Source organism: Cynocephalus volans, chromosome 3, assembly GCF_027409185.1.
Source record: "Cynocephalus volans isolate mCynVol1 chromosome 3, mCynVol1.pri, whole genome shotgun sequence".
NCBI lineage: Eukaryota > Metazoa > Chordata > Mammalia > Dermoptera > Cynocephalidae > Cynocephalus > Cynocephalus volans.
The window spans coordinates 14,458,208-14,478,951 of NC_084462.1; the positions used below are offsets into that span (position 1 = coordinate 14,458,208).

Genomic DNA, 20,744 nt, shown 5'->3' on the forward strand with positions numbered 1-20,744 from the left:
AGTCGGGTGTTCCCGTTGGTGGGGGCGGCTCTGTGATTTGGGGGTCGCCTCGGGCGCCTGTCCTCAACCCGTCGGTCCAGGATGGAACCCGAAGACGAAGCGGCAGCAGCGGTGATGGCCGCGGGGCCACCGGCGGCACGGCTTCAGGTGACGATAATAACAATAACGATGGTAGCAGGCTCCCGGCCAAGCGTCTTCTCCCTTTAGCCTCGCGACGCGCGATGCGGAAGACACAGCCGTTATACCCTTTACACACGGGGAAACAGGCGCAGGTTGGGGCGTGGCGACTGGGCCGGCTGGTCAGGGGTGGAGTAGGGATTCGGAGTTGGGATTCGAACCTGGGCCTTTTGGTCCCCGACTGCGCATGCTCGGTGTCGTGGCCTCCCTTTCCTCTGGTGGGGCTGGGGGTAGTTCCCGAGGAGGACTGGGAGGCCGTAGCTCCCGCCTTCAGCTCCGCCCGCGCCGACACCCTTCCCCCCGCGTGAAGGGGTCGTCCTCCGTGGCGACGGGTAATAGTAACAGAGTCGGCCCGTCGCCGAGATGGCGGGTGTTTATAGAATTTTATCAAATAGAGATGCTCTAATGTGTTGAGTCAGCCGACCCCACGGGGACCCCCGCACTACGACGCCCCTACCCTGGAGATCGGCACACCTCTTAGGGGTAAGGGCAGGTCACCAAAGACCGAGTTATTGTGTTGGGAACGACTACCACGGTCACTCCCTGCGGGGCTATGGAAGAACTACGGTCCTGGGCGGTCAGTGTGTGTTAGGGCCATCTAGCCATCAAAGCTCCAGCACTTCTAGACAAAGTGGCCGCTGCCTGCATTCTTAAAGTGCTGCCTCCGCATGGCAGGAACCAAAAATAATTCGTATTTCCACAAGTTCTGCAACTTTGAGATTATCTACTTTCGTGTGTGTGTGTGTGTGTGTGTGTGTGTGTGTGTGTGTGTGTGTGTGTGTGTGTGGTTTGTTTATGGGGATTTGCATGATTCAGATTTGGTATACAAGGTGAGACTATTGATAATCTTATATTGCAGGTTTTCAGATGTTCAGTTTGTCCTTAATGTGGTTGAGGGGCAGGGAATGAGCAGTAAGAAAGCTTTGAGAGGAAGTGTATTAGTTATCTGATGCTGTGTAACAAACAACCCAAAACTCAGTGGCTTGAAACAATGATAAATATTATCTCACAATTTCTGACAGTTAGGAATTCTGGAATGACTTAGCTGGTAGCCCAGGCTAATGAGGTTATAGTCAAGACGTCAGCCTACCTGTTGGCACCTGACTCTTGATGGAGGCTGGAGGATCCACTTCCAAGATGGCTCACTCAAATGGCTGTTGGCAAGAGGCCTTAGTTCTTCTCCATGCGGGCCGCCCTATGGAACTGCTTGGGTGTTCCTACAACGCGGCTTCTGGCTTCCTACAGACTAATGATCCAGGAGAGGGCAAGGTAGAAGCTGCAGTGCCTTTTGTGACCTGGACTCATAATTCACACTCTTTCATTTTCTCAGTACTCTATCAGTTACACAAGTCAACTTTGCTCAGTATAGGAGCGGACTGCTCAAGGCTGGGGAGCATTGGGGAGCCATCTTGGAGCCTGGCCACTACAGGCAGCAAGGACCAGAAGTGGAGTGCTTCAAGATTTAGTTATGTGTGGCTGCTGTAACAAATCATTGCAAACTTGGTGGCTCAAAACCACACACACTTATTCTTACAGTTCTAGAGGTCAGAAGTCTTTTTTTTTTTTTTTTTTTTGTGACCGGCCACACCGCACTCAGCCAGTGAGCGCACCGGCCATCCCTATATCGGATCCGAACCCGCAGCGGGAGCACTGCTGCGCTCCCAGCGCCGCACTCTCCCGAGTGCGCCACGGGGTCGGCCCTAGAGGTCAGAAGTCTAATATCAGTTTCACTGTGCTGGAATCAAGGTGTGAGCAGAGCCATCCTCCCTACTGAGGCTCTAGGGGAGAATCTGTTTCCTCGCCTTTTTCAGCCATGAGAGCTGTAGACCTTTCATTCCTTGCCTTGTGGCCCTTTGTCCATCTTCAAACCCAGCAGTGTAGCATCTTGCTTCAGTGGTCACATTGTCTTCTGTGTTCTATAGTCAAACCTCCCGCTGTCTCCCTTTTATAAAGACACTTGTGATTGCATTTAGGACCCACCTGGATAATCCAGGATAATATCCCCTAGTTTTAAAATCCTGATCACATCTGGAAAGTCCCTTTTGCCGTATACGGTAATATTCATAGGTTCCATAGGATCTGGATATCTTTGGGGGCAGTATTTAGCCTGCCTTAGTCAGGCTGAGAGGGGTCATCCTGTACTCAAAGGTTAGAAGGAGCCATTGAAGTGTTTTAAGAAGGACTAGTGTGGGGTTGGAAAAAAAAGCACTCAGGCATCTGGGGGTAGGAGTAAGAGAGATACTGAGAGCTGAACTAAGGCAATGGAAAAAAGAGATCTGAGAACAGCCTCTCCCCTCCAGACCCCAGCAGTGCTGGGCAAGTGGAGGGCTGCAGGGATCTGAGGTAGAGCAGCTGGGAAGGTCATGAGACAGAAAGGAGTGGGCTCCTGTTAGGATTCTAAGAAGGAAGCCAAGAGAAGGAGTGAAGGACCTGTGTCATGCCACTGGGAGGTCTCATGGCCTGGACAGACCAGTACCAAGTGGATCTGGTGTCTGGGCTGTCACCAGAGATCCTGCCAAGTGGGTGATAATGGCAGGTGGGAGCAGGAGGCACAGGAAACATGTATCAGGGTTGGTGGGTGTTCTGAGTGGAAGGCTAGGATGTGGGGACAGGAGTAGAAACCTCTGTTCCCAACCAAATGCTTCTGTGTGTTTCCTGTTAGAGTCACATGCCACCTGTAATAAAATTTCTTTAGTATTTTTAAATCTACTCATGCTTTTTTAAAAGGAAATACTCTTTTTAAATTGAAGTATGTGGTGTGTGGTTTTGATTTGCATTTCCCTGATGACTAAAGATGTTGAGCATCTTATGTGCTTATTTGCCATTTGTATATCTTTTTTTATATCTTTGAAGAAATATCTGGTCAGATTATTTGCCCTTTTTAGTTGGGTTGTCTTCTTATTGAGTTGTAAGAGTGTTTATTTATTTTATTTTTCTATACTTTGGTTGGGGGGGGTTGTTTGTTTTTTGGGTTTTTTGTTCATTTGGTTTTGGCAGCTGGTTGGTACGGGGATCCAAGCCCTTGACCTTTGTATTTTGTTGCATGTGCATTTGGTTTTATAGCTAAGAATCCTTTGCCAAATCCAAGGTTACAAAGATTTATTTCTATGTTTTTATCTGAGAGTTTTATAGTTTTAGCTTTCACATTTACATCTTTGATCTGTTTTGAGTTAGTTTTTAGTATATGGTGTGAGGTAGGAGACAGCAGTGGTTTGAATATGTCCCCTGAATTTCATGTGTTGGAAATTTAATCCCCAAATTCGTATGTTGATGATATGTGGAGATGGGACCTTTGGGAGGTAATTAGGATTAGATAAAGTTATCAGGGTTGGACCCCCCATAATGTGTCTGGTGGCTTTATAAGAAAAGGAAGAGAAACCTGAGCTGGCATGTTCCTGCCCTTTTGCCGTGAGATGTCCTGTACCGTGTTATGGCCCAGCAAGAGGGCCCTCACCGGAAGGCAGCATCTTGATATTGGAATTCCCAGCCTCCAGTACTGTAAGAAATGAATTTCTTTTTCTTTATGAATTACCCAGTCTGTGGTATTCTGTTACAACTGTAGGAGACAAACTAAGACCAGGGACCATCTTTGTTCTTTTGCATGTGGCTATCAAATTGCCTTGTAGGAAGAGTTTTTCAGTTAATTAATCCCTATCACAGCCTCAATGGGTGGTGCTTTGTAGACATGGAAACTGGGAGGCCAAGGGGGATTTGTACTTGGTGCCTTTTGGGGAGGAAGTGGCTGAGCTAAGACTGATCCAGAAGCATATGGCTTTCAAGCATGGACGTACCCAGCCCACAGAATGGTTCTGTTTGTGGGACGTGTTTTGGATATGTTATATCAACTTATAAAAATTAGAATTTTTTACATAAAAATCTGATCTAAATTACAGCCTCCCTCCAAAGATTGGCCATTCTGACCACATGGGGCCTATATTGCCCCACAGTCAGTCAGTTCTGAGTCCCTGCTGCCCCTTCAGTCAGGACACATACCCCCTATCACCTCCAGCCCCACCACTCAGAGGGTAAGTGCCCCTGTGGCTCTTAAACTGGCCCTCTTCAGTGATGTGGGCCCAACCGTACACTCCTCTTTTCAGGAAAGATAATGAGCCTCATTTGTGTCTAAGAATTACTGAGTATATCAGTTAGTTGTTGCTGTGTAACAAACTATACACAGCAACAACTGTGTCTTAAAACAGTAGCCATTTCTTTAGCCCACAGACCTGCAAGTCAATGGTTTAGTCCGGTCTCTGTTGGCACCCTTACCTGTCTGATCAGTTGTAGGTCAGCTGTGGTTGGCTTTGTTGATCTTGCTGTGTCCTCACACATGTCATTACTGTACAACCCACACCTACATGTAGCAGCCTAATAGGAGCTCAGTGAGGCCTGACTCTCATCACTCAGAACGTTTACTCTCTCAGGACACTGGCCTGCCTGTTTTCTCTTTCCTCATTCTTCCTCTGCCAGAGAGCACTGATGGGGACAGTGCAGCTGATTGAGGATGTGTGTGATGTTTCAGGAGCCAGTGACTTTCCGGGATGTGGCTGTGGATTTCACCCAGGAGGAGTGGGTGCAGCTAGACCCTACTCAGAGGACCTTGTATCGCGATGTGATGCTGGAGACATTCGGGCACCTCCTCTCTGTGGGTAAGGCCTGTTTCCCAAGCTGCAGTGACTGATTCTTCCTGGTCTATAGATTGTGGGGCCTCTGTGTGATGACCTGACCTTAGGTCCTCATTCCCTGTGGGGCATGCATGCAGGGGGATATCTGCCCTTTTCTGTCCCAGTGCAAAGCCTTCATCTGGTTGTGAGGTATCCTGTGTCCTGATGGTCAGGAGTCTGGGCTGGAGCCTGAGCTGGTTTTTTTCTCTCCAGAGCAGCCCCCCACTTCCTGTGTCTTTCCCTGTTTCCAGGTCCTGAGCTTCCCAAACCTGAAGTCATCTCCCAGCTGGAACAAGGGGCTGAGCTATGGGTGGCAGAGAGAGGAATCACCCAGGGCCAACATCGAGGTGAGAATGCACCAAGTGGGAGCCCCTAATGGGAACAGTCCAGGGGTCTCTGAGATGCACTTCATGGAAAGGTTGGTGTTTCCGGGTCCTCAAGACCACCTCATTCACTAGGAGCTTACAGGACTTAGTATAGAATCATGGCTATGATTGATTATAGCAAAGGAAAACAGAGCAAAACCAGCAAAGGGAAAAGGTGCATGGGGCAAAGCCCAGAGGAAACTAGACATGAGCTTCCTGAGTCCTCTCCCTGTGGAGTCACACAGCATGTGCCTAGTTTCCCCCTGACAGAGAGTTGTGACAACATGTGAGAAATGTTAACTACCAGAGAACCTTGCTAGAGACTCAGTACCAGGGGTTTTTACTGGGGGCTGGTCACATAAACACCCTCTCCTAGCACGTACCAAGATTCCAGAGTCCCAGGAGAAAGCCAGTGTTCAGAATAAGCCGGTGTTCATGTGCACAGTGTGGGTGCAGTGAACCATTCTTACCAGTTTGGGTGGTGGGAACCCTCTTCAGATCCAAGTTTTCATATGCAGCCAGGCGCCAACCTTGTAAGTAGCCCTCTTTAAGAATGGTGGTCTCAGGCCTGCCCTGTTAACTCTCTTCTGTATGGTCCTCCCTAGCCTTCTCCCCTGTGCTCCCCTGCCTCTGAGCTCAGAGACCAATTCGCCTCTTCAGGGCTTGGAATCCCTCCATCTCTGCTCTGTCTTTCTTTCCATGTGGTTCCATCTCTCACCTGCTTTCCCTGTATGCCCTTTCTGTAGGATCATTTCTGAAGTGTGAACCTGCCTTTCGTCTTCTCCATTTTGTTCTCGCATGTCCAGATTCTGTAAACCTTTCTCCACACCCCTCTTCTATTCTCTTATCAGTAACGATCGTATTTAGCTGTGAATACCTTAGAGCCAGGTTAGAGCAGCTCAAAAAAAGAGGGAAACATTTTTCTCACAAAGCAGGAACCCTAGGGCCAGCCCATGGCTCACTTGGGAGAGTGTGGTGCTGACAACACCAAGTCAAGGGTTAAGATCCCCTTACCAGTCATCTTTAAAAAAAAAAACCACACAAAAAAAACAGGAACCCTGAGTCTGCTGGAGCTGGCATAATATCTCAAGAGATGCGGGGACCAATGGTTCTGTGATTCTCCTAGGTTTTCCTTGGGGTTACTGTTTGGCTGCAGCAGCTCCAGCCATCACATCTGTGCTCCAGGCAGGAAGGAAGAAAGGAAGTGGGAAGAACAGTGACAACCACATCTGTCCCCTTTTGTCAGAACACTGGATGTCATCCATTGGGGTCTCTTTGGTCAGGACTAGGTTGCTTACACCTGCCCTGACCCTAGTTGCTAGGGAGGATGGAAAGGTGGGTCTAGATTATCATAATTGACTTAAGCAAGTCACAGTTTCTTCTATGGGGCTGGTGTGTTAGTACCTAACCACATTCTGGAAGAAGTAGGACATGGCCACAGGAGGTACAACCAGCAGTGCCTGCAGATCAGCTTCTCACCCAAATGCTTCTGATGCCACTGGGGTTCCCACAGGGAAACACATGTACCTCCATGATACCATGTGACTCATAACACTGGGGCAGGGGTACATCTCCAGCTGACCCTGCTTTGTCACTGCGGTTACCTCAGACTTGTGTGTTAGAAGCAAATCCTCGTCGTCCTGGACATGCCTTTGAGTCACAGGTCTTATGCAGTAACTAAGTCCAGGATCTAAAATAATAGGTGTGCCCATAAATGTTAATGCAAAATGTCCCATTTGCACAGGTCAGGGGTATGGGGTCAAAATCTTGACGGGCAAACTGTTTCAAGAACTTAGTATCCAGACAATGATAAATACTCCAGAAGCGGAAGGTTTTCAGGGATTTATGTCAAAACAGAAACATATTTTCCATGTGGTTCTTTGAATTAGCTTCCTACTGCTGCTGTAACAAAGTACCACAATCTAGGTGGCTTGAAAACACACAGATTTATTTTCTTATAGTTGTGGAGGTGAGAAGTCCAAAATGGTTTTGTTAGAACTGGTTCCTTCTGGTGGCTCCAGGGGAGAGTCCATTTTCCTGTTTTTCCACCTAGAGGCCACCCGCATTCCTTGGCTTGTTGGAAGAGCCTTCATAGTACATCACTCTGACCTCTGTCTCCATCATCACGACTTCCTCTCTGACTCAGGCCATCCTGCCTCCCTCCCATATCGATTCTTTTGGTGAGATGTAGGGCCTCCGATAGTCTCCCACTTTAAGATTCTTAATTTAGGGCCGAGCCCATGGCGCACTCGGGAGAGTGCAGCGCTGGGAGCGCAGTGACGCTCCCGTGCGGGTTCGGATCCTATATAGGAATGGCCGGTGCACTCACTGGCTGAGTACCAGTCACGAAAAAGACAAAAAAAAAAAAAAAAAGATTCTTAATTTAATCATATCTGCAATGTCCCTTTTGCCATGTAACATATTCACAGGTTCTAGGGATTGGGATGTGGACATCTTTGAGGGGCCATTATTCAGCTTACCACATATTTGATTAAAAAGGAGAGTAATTTTTTTTTTTTAAGAAGAATCCTCATCCAGGAGGATGCCCACTCCCAGTGCACCCACATGTTTTCGTGGGCTGAGGGCTGGCTGGGTGATCTTGAGCCCCTCCTCAGTCCTTGTTGCTCGTTTTGCTTCATTTCTTACTGTGCTCACCCAGCTTTACCCGCTGCAGGTCACTTCCTGGCCGACTGCAGTCCCAGCTCTTCTCTCAGTTCCTTTCTCCATCAACGGCTCACCTTCCCTGGATGGGGGGACACCATGGCTTCCCAAACCCTGGGCTTGATGGTTCTGGAGGTGGCTAGAGTTGTGGCCCCAGCTATGGGGGCCCACGTGGATTCAGGCTGGGATCGCAGCCTTGATACTCTCTGCTATTCCTAGCCAGGCCAGCTCACACCAATGTGCCCCTCACTAGCAGCCTCAGCTCCCCCTCCTCTGGGTCTTTCTCTGTGCTCTTCCCACAGGCAATGTCTGTCTCTGCCGGGGTTGGCAGTAATGTTGTATTTAGTCTTCAGTAATATCCTTGGTGTTGTCTCTCAGTCCATCTTCTGACTCATGAGTCCGTTGAACAAATGTTACTAAGGACCCACCATGTGCTGCTCTCAGCGGTGAGGATGCAGCAGAGAACATGCCAGATGAGGCTCTTGCTCAGCATCAGGGGAGACAGGGGTCTGAGAAACGGGTACAAGTGCCAGGTGGTGATGGGACTGTGAAGAAATTGTGCTTGGGGATGGTGGGGTGGGGCACTCATGCCTGGGGACAGGCAGGAAGGCTTCTTCGAGAAAATGACTCCAAGTGAGGACGTGAGGGAGTGAGGCCAGTGGATATCTGGAAATGGGGATCCAGGCAGAGGGAGCAGTGTGTGCAAAGGGCCTGAGGAAGGACCCTGGAGACCTTATTGGAGGGACAGTGTGGTGGCCAGCAGGAAGCAGAGTGAGCAAGGGGGTGAGAGGTAGGAGGTGAGGCCTGTGAGGGTGTGATGGAAAAGGAGGACACAGGGTCATCCATCATAAGAAGTAACGTACAGGTGAGTGAAGGAGTGACCAGGGCTGACCTGTGGTGGGGAGGAGGGTGGGTCTGTTTTTTTCTAACAGCTTTATTGAGAAAGGATTCACATACCAGAAAATTCACCTATTTAAAGTGTACAATTAGTGGTTTTGAGTCTACTCACAGATTGGAAATCATCACACCTGTCTAATTCCAGAGCATTTCATCATTGTCTTAGTAGTTTGGGTTACCATAGACTGGGTGGTTTAAACAACAGACATTTATTTCTCACAGTTCTGTGGGCTGGAAGTCCAAGATCAAGGTGCCAGCCGATTTGGTTCCTGGTGAGGGCCTCTTCTGTGTTTGCAGACAGCTACCTTCTCACTGTATCCTCACATGGCAGAGAGAAAGGAAGCAAGCCCTCTAGTATCTCTTATATGGTCACTAGTCTCATCAGGTGGGCCCCACTGTCATGACCTAATCACCTCCCAAAGGCCCCCCCCTCTGAATACTCTCACACTGGAGATTAGGGATTCAACATTTGAATTTTGGGAAGATACAAACATTCAGTCCATAGCAATCACTCCAAAAGTCACCCACGAGCAGTAGCTCCCCATCTTCCCCTGCCCCTGGCAACTGCTGATCTTTTTTATATTTCTATGGATTTACCTATTCTAGACATTTCATATAAATGGAATTTACAATATGTGACTTTTGTGACTGGCTTCTTTCACTTAGCATGATGTTTTCAGGGTTCATTCATGTAGAATGCATTATGACTTAGCTCCTTTTATTTTTTTTTCCTTTTTCGTGACCGGCACTCAGCCAGTGAGTGCACCGGCCATTCCTATATAGGATCTGAACCCGTGGCCGCTGGGAGCGTCGCTGCGCTCCCAGCGCTGCACCCTCCCGAGTGCGCCACAGGCTCGGCCCAATACTTAGCTCCTTTTTGTGGCTGAATATTCCATTGTATAGATATGCCACCTTTGTTTTATCTGTTCATCAGCTGATGGGCATTTAGGCTCTTTCCTCTTTTTGGCTGTTATAAATAGTGTTGCTGTGAACATTCAGGTACAAGTTTTTGTTGGACGAACTTGTGTTTGATACGAACCCTCTGGGTGTTATGAGAGAGAGCAGGGGGCCTGGCACCAGGCACACCTCAGCTCCTCCAGCACCTCCCTTGTGGCCAAGCTCTTGTTCATTCATTCCCTCAGAGAGTCCCTCCAGTGTTCGTATGTTTTTGAGTACCTGCTATCTGTCAGCTCTAGGCAATGGCTGTGGACGCTCTGGCATGGTGAGTTGGACCCTAAACTAGTGAACACATGACATGTGTCATGGGCAAAACTCAGGCAAGTGAGGAAGCTTGAGAGGCTGTGGCAAGCAGGGAAGCCTGGCTCAAATTGAAGGCCATGTCCTAATCCCCACAACCAGGTATCCTGGATTATTGGGTGGGCCTCATATAATCACAAGAGTCATTATAAGAAGGAGATAAGAGAGTCAGAGTCAGAAAAGGAGATGTGATGAGAGAAGCAGAGGTCACACAGAGAGAGACTGGAAGGTGCTACGCTGCTGGCTCTGGAGAGGAAAGAAAGGGCCAGAAAATGCAGGCAGCTTCTAGGAGCTGGAAGAGGTAAGGAAGCAGGTTCTCCCTTAGAGCCTTCAGGAGGAACCAGCCCTGCCGACATTTGATTTTAGGACTTCTGCATTCCAGAACTACAAGATAATAAACGTGTTATTTAAGGCACTGAGTTTGTGGTAAGTTATTACAGCAGCAACGATGAAACTAATATACTTTCACCTCTTTGCCAGGCTACAGCAGCTACGTGATAAATATTTGTCGAATGCGTGAAGCCATGTTTGAGGACAGGGCACTTAGGGTCAAAATAAGAGAAGAATCAGGGGACTCTCCCAGGCAGTTGTTAGGATCCTGGTTCAGTAACAGGCCCGAGGTCTTGGGGATTGTCCACTGTCCTTGTTTTTTTCCCCCAAAATTAAGAGCTCACTGGTTTTCTTTCAGGATGGGAGCCTAGACCTGAAGGCCAAGCATCACCCAAGGAGCAGGGCCTTCTTGCAGAGGAGCCACCCCGTGCCACAGAAACGGAAGGATTCCCAAGGGATGCTTCTTATCCCTCCACATTAGGGGAAGACTGGCAGTGTGAGGGCCAGGGCCAGGCCCTCAAGGAGGATCAGAATAATTTGAGGCAATCAGAATTTGGCCTTGAAGAAGCACCAATTCAAAATCAAGACTATGAAACTCTTAGACTTGAAGAAAGCTGTGTCCTGAGTTCAAACCCAAACCCATTCCCAGATGTTTCTAGGAGAGAATATTACTGTACTTATGACTCACAGGTTACAAACTCAGAACATAACTTGAGCTTAGTCAGTCAGCAGACAGCCTTCCCAGAAGAACAGCCCTTTGAAAGCAGTGACGGTCGCAGAGCTTCCAGTCAGGCCATTTCGATTACAGAACTCACAAAAAGCCAGGTGCAGGATAAACCCTACAAATGTACCGACTGTGGGAAGTCATTTAATCATAATGCACACCTCACTGTACACAAGAGGATTCATACAGGAGAGAGGCCTTACATGTGCAAAGAGTGTGGGAAAGCCTTCAGCCAGAACTCCTCCCTCGTTCAACATGAGCGAATCCACACAGGAGACAAGCCCTACAAGTGTGCCGAATGTGGGAAGTCTTTCTGCCACAGTACACACCTTACCGTCCATCGGAGAATTCACACAGGGGAGAAACCCTATGAGTGTCAGGACTGTGGGAGGGCCTTCAACCAGAATTCATCCCTGGGCCGGCACAAGAGGACACACACTGGAGAGAAGCCGTACACCTGCAGTGTGTGTGGGAAGTCCTTCTCCCGGACCACCTGCCTTTTCTTGCACCTGAGGACTCACACCGAGGAGAGGCCCTATGAGTGTAACCACTGTGGGAAGGGCTTCAGGCACAGCTCCTCCTTGGCCCAGCATCAGCGAAAGCATGCCGGGGAGAAGCCCTATGAGTGCCGCCAGAGGCTGATCTTTGAGCAGGCACCAGCTTTGATGAAGCATGAATGGGCAGAAACCCTCGGCTGTGACCCACCTTTGAGTCAAGATGAGAGGACCCACCGAAGTGACAGACCCTTTAAATGTAGTCAGTGTGGGAAATGTTTCATTCAGAGCTCTCACCTCATCCGACATCAGATAACTCACACCAGAGACGAAGAACCCCGTGGACGTAAGCGAGGACGAGAGCCACCCTTTGGCCGGAACTCAAACCTTGGCCGGCATCAACACTTGAATTCGAGAGAGAACCCCGTGGGTGGGGCAAAGGCAGGGCAGCCGGGAAGCAGGGCTCTGACCTTGTTTGACATCCACGAAATCATGCAAGAGAAAAACCCTGTGCACGTTATTGGGGTGGAAGAGCCTTCTGTGGGTGCTTCCATGTTATTTGACATCAGAGAATCCACATAGGAGAGAAAATCTGCAGATGACCTTTGAACCACAGGTATAAAAATGTGGTAAGTCTGCATAGTGTATTCATGGAAAGAGAGGCTGGGGTAGACTGTCAGTGGGGACTTCTAACTTGCTAAGGAAGTGGTGTTTCCCAAATACCTGAGATTGGCAGTTACCAAATATATCAAACTCAGTGCCCCTTTAACAACAGCTATTTTATGTTCCCTCCATTAAATATTCCAAAATGAGTTCAGAGGTAATATAACCTACCCATATACGTGATGTCAAAAAATCAATATACAGTATCCCTTGTAAAGGGTAATTAAAATGAAAGTAATGTATGGTAATGTAATAAAGTATTGTGTATTGGGTGGGTGTGATATCTTACCTTGTCTGTGTGGGCCCAGTTACACCAGGAGACCCAGGCCAATAGCCTGTTGCTAGCAACTCATATGGTGTATAGTGCTGACTGTGGAAATACCATGAGGGGCATTCCTGCACGGGATGTGATTTTCCAGAGTAGTGACTAACTTGCATTTCTGGAAAACTTTGGGTAAATTTCAAGCATGCAGCAATTAATTTGTGTTTATATGTAAATTCGAGTTAGGATCTCAGTTCATAAATGAGGATACTTCAAAAAGTTCGTGGAAAGATTCATATTACTTTTAATTCTGTTTTTGCCCAAACTTTTTGAAGTACCCTCGTATTGCAAACAAGTTATTTCACCCCTATGTGCCTGATCCACCGGGACCAGTTCTGTGCCTCAGGGTCTTTGCAGCACTCTTGGCTCCCACCCATGTTTCATATCCCTCTTGCCCCAAATCGTGCGACAAAGAAGCCCCCATGAAATTCTGCAATATTCATTGAAAACACTGCCTCAGAGCATCCAATGTTGCTATAAGCCCGAAGATCTCAACTGGGGGTACTTTTGCCCCCAGGGGACATTTGGGGATGTCTGGAGACATTTTTGTTTGCCATGAGTGGGGGAAGGATGCTACTGGAACCTAGTTGGTAGAGGCCGGGGGTACTCCTCAACATCCGACGGTGCCCAGGACAGCTCCTCAGAAAGAATTATCTAGCTCTGATTGTCAGTAGTAACAAGATGGAGGAGCCCTAGTATAAACCCACCCAGCCCTATAGCCAACATTTTCCAAATTCTACAAGTTGATTGGTCAGGGTTGTCCTAACAAATTATATAATTTTGTCTGTGTCTTGGGTTTTTTTTGTTTGTTTGTTTGTTTTGGCAGCCAGCTGGTACTCATATAAGTTTCATTTTAATAAATGGTGTCATTAGCTAATTTATACACAATGTACTTTGTAGTAAATCGTTTACCATTTTGCAGCATTCATAATTGATGTGAAAAAAAGAAGAGAATCCATTTATTTTTCTGAAAAATCTTTTAACATTTTTTGTGGACATTTTAAAACATGAATAATATGTTTTTGTTTTTTTTTTTTTTTTTAAAGTGTTCACAAAGACTAGCTTTATTTTTTTTTATTTTTTTTATTTTTTTTTCGTGACCGGCGCTCAGCCAGGGAGTGCACCGGTCATCCGTATATAGGATCCGAACCCGCGGCGGCGGGAGCGTCGCCGCGCTGCTAGCGCAGCACGCTACCGAGTGCGCCACGGGCTCAGCCCTGAATAATATGTTTTCACTGGTACCTACCTCCTTACCCCTCTCTGGCCAGTGGAATATTTTCACATCAGTCCCAGAAGTCGTATTATTTCATCCATATTTCTGAATATATCTCTGAATGGCAAGGACTTTAAAAATATATATAACCATGTTGGTCCACAAACACAAAACCATTTTCATAATCATTCTGAGCATTCATTTGCCTTGTTTGCTGTGCACCCATGGTACAAAAGCAACAGTGGATAAAACTGCTGGGCCAGAGTTCACATCAGGACAGTGGCCCGGAAGTTATGCTTCATATCTTCCCCACTGGGCATGGTAGTAAAGAAAAAAAAAAGTGCTTATTTTACTTAATGTCTGTAATGAAACAGAAAAAAATTTTAGTTTTATTAAACCTCAAGTAAAACTATATTGCCATTATTACATTTAAACATATCAGATATCTAGTGTTCAAATGTCCCTGGTTGCCTCAAATTTTTTTTTGTTTTGTTTTCTATTTGTTTTGTTCTAATCATGATCTAAAGGAGAGCCACACAATGCGTTTGGTTGATATTTTTCCTTCTTAAATCTCTAATCCCACTCTTTTTTAGTCTTATATTTGTTGAAAAAAAACAGAATAACCTAAATTTTGTCCACCCCCCCACCCCACCCCGCCGAGACTGTGCGTTACACACCCTCCTTGCTTTGGCCTGGTGGGATGACTTCTGATTCATCATCAAGCCACTGAGCTGTGCTGAGGGGCCTGATAAAGTCATGTGATTCCCACTGTTCTCAAAGCTCATCTCCCGACCTTGCATGGGGCCTCTGTTGGAGGACCACTGGAAGACCTTTCTCTCAGCTGTCAATGCCAGGAAAAGCCAGACTTTAATTCATGTTTGTATGTGAAGCAGGATATTCTAACATGACCATTTTACTGTCCACAGTGGGAAACTTCACCTTCATCATTGTGTTGCTTTCCTCCAAGTTTTCTCCTGAGGAAAGCAAGGGTTTCTGACCTTTATCCATGCCATTCTTGGCATAAAAGAATATTGTGCGTCAAGGGTGTGGTCCTTGGTGTCTCGTAGCACTAGGGTTATAAAAACAAAGGATTTAAACCTGCCTACTTTCTAAGCTAAAATGAAACAAATTATGGACTGTCTATAAGCCATAGCTACAGCTGAATGCCTGTTCCACCAGGACACTAAGTCATATGGTCCAGTTATACAGAACAGTTGCCTGTTAATGCACAGCTTTAACCAGGTCACTCTTTTGTTGGGTTTTCCCACTGCAGTTGCACTCTAGTGAAGTTAAACATACCATCAGCATCAAAAATTGGAAAGAAGGAAAATGGATTGTGGCATATCTCAGTATGCAAAAACTGATTCCTGAAAATGAACTGCAGAAGGAATGCCGGATTGACAGGGTGTAGAGTTGAATGGAAGAATGCTCATCCTGGAAAAATATAGCAGCAGTTCTAATAACTGTTGGAATGGTTGAGCATCAGAACTCACTGCCATCAGAACTTCCTGTGTCCGTTTTTGTTCTTTGGATGCTGGGAGTGTCACAACTGATGGGGTTTCCATTGGAGCAGAGGTGGCTTCCAGGATGCTTGGAGACAGCTTTGCAATTCATCTCTAGAGGGTCTGCAAGACTCTTCTGATGCCCCGGGTATGTTTCTCTGCACTCACCTTTTCCTCTGGGGTTGTCCTCACATGTTTCCTTTTTCAGGTTTCACTTTTCACAGAGACTCTGCCCTCATACCTTGGCCTGCACCACCTTCCATTTCATTCTCAGCAGATAACCTTCCATCTACATAGCTAAGAAAAAGTGCATCTTCAAACAAACATGCCTCAATAATAGTTTTGTGAGGCAGTACCATTTTACAGACAAGGAAAATTAGGCATAGGACAAAAGTTACTAGTAACAAAAGGTTACACAGCTAGGAAGGGGTGGAGTTAGTATTTGATGTCAGCACCCAGTTGATAGTGGCTTCAACAAATTAGGCTTTGTTTGAAGGCTGTCTTTTTCAGCGGCCTGGCTATGTCAGAGCCAGTGTTTTGTGCTTTTCTCTCAGCCTTTTCCTCATGGTCCCAGGGAGACGTCTACAGCTCCAGCCATACATCTGCGATCAAGACTGATGTTTCAAAGAAAAGGCTTTCTCAGAGCTGCCAGCACATGCCCATTTATGCCTCATTGGTTAAGGCTGGATCACAGAGCCACCCCTAATAACAAGGGGCCGTGGAAAGCTAGTATTTAGCTTTTCTAACTTCTGTGGTGGAGACTGGTAAGAGAGAAAGGTCTTAAGAAGTGGGTGATGTGTCCAGTCTCTTAGAAGAATCACCTGTACTCCCCCATTTCCTTGGTGCCACGTCACACGTCACACCGTCTATCTGCCCCTGCTACTTCACAGAAACTGCTGTGCCCACTGTCATGTGCCACCACCTCTTAGCATCATCCGTCTTCATCTCCTGGATTGTCTAGCCAGCTGACCTCCTCCTTGCAAGCCTCCATCCCCTTGTGTTCTAGGATTCCTTCCACCTCCTCGGGGGCTTCTTGTCCTCCCATCACCCCTCTTAAATATTGCAGTCCCTGGATCATTGTCTTGGGGGCACATCTTATACTCCGGTCCCTCCCGAAGTATCATGCACACCCCTGGCTTTGTGCTACCTTCTCCCAAATCTGAGTCTCTGGTCCTTCTGAGTTCTGAGCTTCAGGCCCAGACAGCAGCTGTTTGCTGCTGGGCAGCTGCCCCTTAATGTGCCATAAACTCCAGGAACCCAGCCTACCCACAACAAAACTCTCGTTGTCCCGTCCAAACCTGTCTCCATCCCCCTAGTCCCTTTCGTGGGGGCTGTTGCCACCTGCAATCCATACCATTATTGAAGCCAAAAATAAGTCTTCCTTGGCCTTTTCCCTTTCCTCACTCCATGAGAAGTTAGAGGTCCTTTTGACTTTATTATCTTGATCACCTTGGATCTGTTCCCACTAATACTGCCAATGCAAGATGGCCCCAAGAAAGAAAGTGACATGTTACTGAGTGGCCCAGCCAGGGTATGAGCTGGACAGCCTGACACCAGAACCCCACTTTTGACCATTCTTCCTTTCCACCCCACCAGGTGTGGGGTGCGGATTTGGGAATCCTCTGGAGAGGGGGCACCCAGCAGTAACATCATGGTTTTAGATAACTCTAGAAGCCTGGCCTGTGATTGCTTCATTCCCCTTCTTTGGCCTCCAAAATGACAGATCCTCAAGTGAATGTTTTGACACTTCTCAGTGTGAATGCTGGGTCAGCTGAGGTTAGAGTCCCACTGGGTAAGTTAGAATCAAGCGCATCAAGCAGAAGGAACAGCAATGGAAATCTTTGCATATTTTCCATTTCTTGTATCAGTTCACATTTTCTTTCCTTTTTTGTGGGGGAGGAGTGTAGAGCAGAGTGGCTGGAGTACAGGGATCAAACCCTGGACCTTGGTGTTATCAGCAGCACGCTCTAACCAACCGAGCTAACTGGCCAGCCTCAGTTCACATTTTCTAGGCATCATATTCCTGCTGATTTCCTTGTAGATATTTAGAAATGGATAAGAAAATCCTCAGGGGAAATTACTGTAAACTAGGGAAAATAACATGGTTTTTTTCTGTTTAGAAAAGCATCACAAATTCTTTGTAACAAAACTTGGAAAATGCAAAAAAGTGTGAAAAAGTATGAAAACATTTAACATTTAATTCTTCATACTTAAGCTATTCAGAGATGGTCATTGCCATTAAGATTTTGCTAATTTTTCTTGCAATTTTTTCTTAAAATATACATGTGTGAGTATACACATACATATATGGTACACTACATTATATATACAGACGAATATATATGTGTATAATTATCTTGTATTTAGAAATTTGGAATCCTTCTAGTTCTCTTGTAACATGTGCTTCTTCTATGGTTTGAGGATTTTTCCCAATGAATTTCACATAGCTTTTTAAATTGCCTTTCAGAAGGATTGTAACATGTGTCCTCCACCCAGTGTTTTACCAGCCTTGAGTTTTTTCAAAGGGCATAGGGCTGTTTCCTATGCATTTCCAGTGTAAGTAAGAATTGATACAATTTCTGTGGAGGGCAGTTTATCAAACCCTTTGTTTCAGCAAACCTGCCGGGAATGAATTCTACAGATGTATTTGTATATGTGAAGACTGTTTGTACATGGTTTTCATTATGCTATTGATATTAAAAGTAAAAATTTGAAAAAAAAAACTTCATGTCCACCATGGGGAACTGGCTGAATAATTTATGGTGGAATGGAGATCACAGCCTTAAAAATGGAGACCATCTTTATATATTAATGTGGGAAAGAACCCCAGGATAGTTAAGTGAAAAAAACAAGGTGTTAAACTGTATAGTATATTTCCATTTTTGTAAAGAGGAAGCAGTTGCTTATACACACTAACTCTGAAAGGGTAAAAAGTAAGCAGGGTGCTGGCCCCGTGGCTCACTCAGGAGAGTGCAGCACTGGTCGCGCTGAGGCCGAGGGTTACAATCCCCTTACCGGTCAGGAAAAAAAAAAAAGTAAGCAGGCATACTGGTTGACCTCGCGAAGGAGAAATAGGGGGACAAGGATGAGGAATAATTTTCAATCTATATCTTTTTCTATTTTTGGAATTTTGAAACATGTAAAAATATTACCAGTTCAAAAAATAAAAATCTCAACTCTTTCAAGTTAAAGCTTGATGATTTGTTTCATTGTTTACTGTCTGCCTCCCTCCACCAGAATGACCACATGAACAGGGACTGTGTATCTTGGTCACACCTGGTCTGTTTCGTATGTGTATATGTTCAATTAACAGAACCAGTTGAGTATAAAACAGCTTCAACTCCTTGATGATACCAAAGATGTAAGATAAAGTTTCCTACTTTTTTTTTTTTTTTTGGTCAGCTGGCCAGTTCAGAGACCAAACCCTTGACCTTGGTGTTATAACACCGTGCTGTAATCAACTGAGCTAACCGGCCATCCCTCACACATAAATTTCCAAGTTACTTTATTAAATTCCTTGTATTAACCAGCTCAAATTATCAGAGCACCCTACACACAAGTCCTGGCCAACAGCCAAGCCGCCTATTTCCAATGTTATCTCTGCACATCCTCTGAGGTATTCAGGTCCTTTCTGCAAAGGGTAACTGGGAAGAAATCTGCATGCAATCGGAAAAGCAATCTCCCATAGATCTCTTGTAAGAGATCCAATGTGAGCATCTGCTAGAACGCACTGTCTGATCTACAATCCATGTGTAGCTATTTAGATGTAACTTTAAATAAATACAAAGTTCACTTCCTCAGTCACTAGCCACATTTCAACTTTTCACTAGCTGTAAGACATTTTCATCATAGCAAAAAGTTCTGTTGGATGGTGCTGGTCTAAAGATAGGTGGCTGAGAAGACTTTAAATCCCCCTTGTGATTATCTGACTGTAGAGGAAAAGGGAATGGAGCAGGGTCACCCGGGTCAGCCTGCACATCAGGGATCTTCTCCACCAGGTCACACAGGCCTTCTGTGTATGGGTGAATTTTTATGTCCCTCAATGTACCCAGGGACATCCCTTAAGGGAGGTGATTGAATCACACAGGGCCTACCTATTTTTAGGGAACCACGGACATACAGAAAAAAGAATGCACAGGGATGTTTCATTCCATGTGTTTATAGTTGCTCAATTTCCAGCCATGTTTGGAGGCCACGGGGAGGAGTGAAGAAATGGTAAATTCATACAATGTAACACTATGTAGTCATTTAAAATTTTTCAAAAAAATTTTTATGAAGTGTCAGTGGAAAAAATAGTGTGTAAAGTCTGGTTATGATTGTTTTATACTCTGTACGAGCAAATGTAAATTGGAGGACATTTTGGAAAACTGGCTTGGATACACGAAAAATGTCAAGATCATTTTAAAAAAAAACTACTAAGGATCTATTCTAGATTGAAGCCAACTCAAGATGGGACAGCAGAGTGTAATATGTGGTTTATAATTTGCATTTGAATAAAATATGAAAAACATACATTATTGGGACATTTGGAGAAATTAGCAAAATGACTGGATTAAGTAATACATTTCAGCGTTGTTTCTTGGGTGGGTGGAAGAATGCACGTGTTCTTGGGGGACATCCGTTGAAGGATATGTAGGGTTCAGGGTAAAGGAGAAGATCCCCTAACTATATATTTTTATGTTTATGTGCATACCTGTATGTGTGCTTAGAGAAAAAAAGAAGTGCATACGCTGTATATTTGAAAACACACAAAACTACGCATGTCCATATACTTCCATTCCCTTGGGCTGCCTGTGCGGAACTGGCAGTTTCCCACGCTCCCTTCCTGACAGGGTCGCCCTCTGGAATACATTTCCCAGGAGGCCATTCATCCCGTGCCCGACCGGTTCCCAGCACGTTGCGCGCAGGGCCTTCGGGGAGCTGAAGTCCTGGGCAGCCCGGCGGAAGTGCGGGCCGGAAGTGCCCGCAGCCGCTGTGCGCTGTGCGGCTGGGTGCTCGGGCTGTCGCGCTGTCCGGCTGTCTGAGCAGACTGCAACTGTAATGAGTCCGCCGTTCCGGTGGTGCGGCGAATGTGAGTATGAAGGACGAGGAGGCGCCCGTGGCCCGAGTGTGTATGCGCTGGGAGTGACTGAGTGGGCTCCTGAGACCCGGGACGGGACTGCGGACCCGGGGACTGCCTGGCCGTGGGGGCGGGGAGAGTGGGCCTAGTGCGCGTGCGCTTGTGGGGTCGGGGGCGCGACCTCAGGTATAAGTCTCCTGTAGACTGTCACCGCGCTTACGTCGGTGACGGGACTTCCCGCGTCTGCGACACCGTCTGTATGTGCAGGTGTGACCCTAGGTGTGTGCGTGTGGCTGGGTGTGTCACCCCGCGTGTGCATACCAGAGTGGAGGGGTGTCCTGCATGTGTTGATACCACCTGTGTGTGCAGGAGTGACCTCAGGGGTGTGAGTGAGCCCTATAACCCTTACCCGTCACTCT

The 20,744-nt window shown here is 46.5% G+C and overlaps 1 protein-coding gene across 3 annotated transcripts; it reads left to right on the top strand.

The window, feature by feature from the left end:
* ZNF8 (zinc finger protein 8) lies at nucleotides 1-15,658 on the top strand. Of its 3 annotated transcripts, XM_063092042.1 has the most exons (5): nucleotides 1-147; nucleotides 4,697-4,823; nucleotides 5,090-5,185; nucleotides 10,707-12,195; nucleotides 15,038-15,658. In XM_063092042.1, exons 1-4 carry the CDS (start codon nucleotides 82-84, stop codon nucleotides 12,146-12,148), a joined length of 1,731 nt encoding a protein of 576 aa, XP_062948112.1. In that variant the 5' UTR covers nucleotides 1-81; the 3' UTR covers nucleotides 12,149-12,195; nucleotides 15,038-15,658. The 3 variants fall into 3 exon arrangements, with proteins under 3 accessions (XP_062948112.1, XP_062948111.1, XP_062948113.1); XM_063092041.1 differs by lacking the exon at nucleotides 15,038-15,658 and having other exon boundaries at nucleotides 10,707-12,509; XM_063092043.1 differs by lacking the exons at nucleotides 1-147; nucleotides 4,697-4,823; nucleotides 5,090-5,185; nucleotides 15,038-15,658 and adding an exon at nucleotides 5,200-5,256 and having other exon boundaries at nucleotides 10,707-12,509.
* The last annotated feature ends 5,086 nt before the right edge of the window (nucleotides 15,659-20,744 follow it).

What these genes read in the sequence shown, in the direction of transcription:
- ZNF8 (XM_063092042.1), top strand. Translation starts at nt 82, where the DNA reads ATGGAACCCGAAGACGAAGCGGCAGCAGCGGTGATGGCCGCGGGGCCA. An exon ending in CGGGCACCTCCTCTCTGTGG is followed by an intron (nt 4,824 to 5,089) that starts GTAAGGCCTGTT and finishes CCCTGTTTCCAG; the next exon opens with GTCCTGAGCTTCCCAAACCT. An exon ending in CACCCAGGGCCAACATCGAG is followed by an intron (nt 5,186 to 10,706) that starts GTGAGAATGCAC and finishes GTTTTCTTTCAG; the next exon opens with GATGGGAGCCTAGACCTGAA.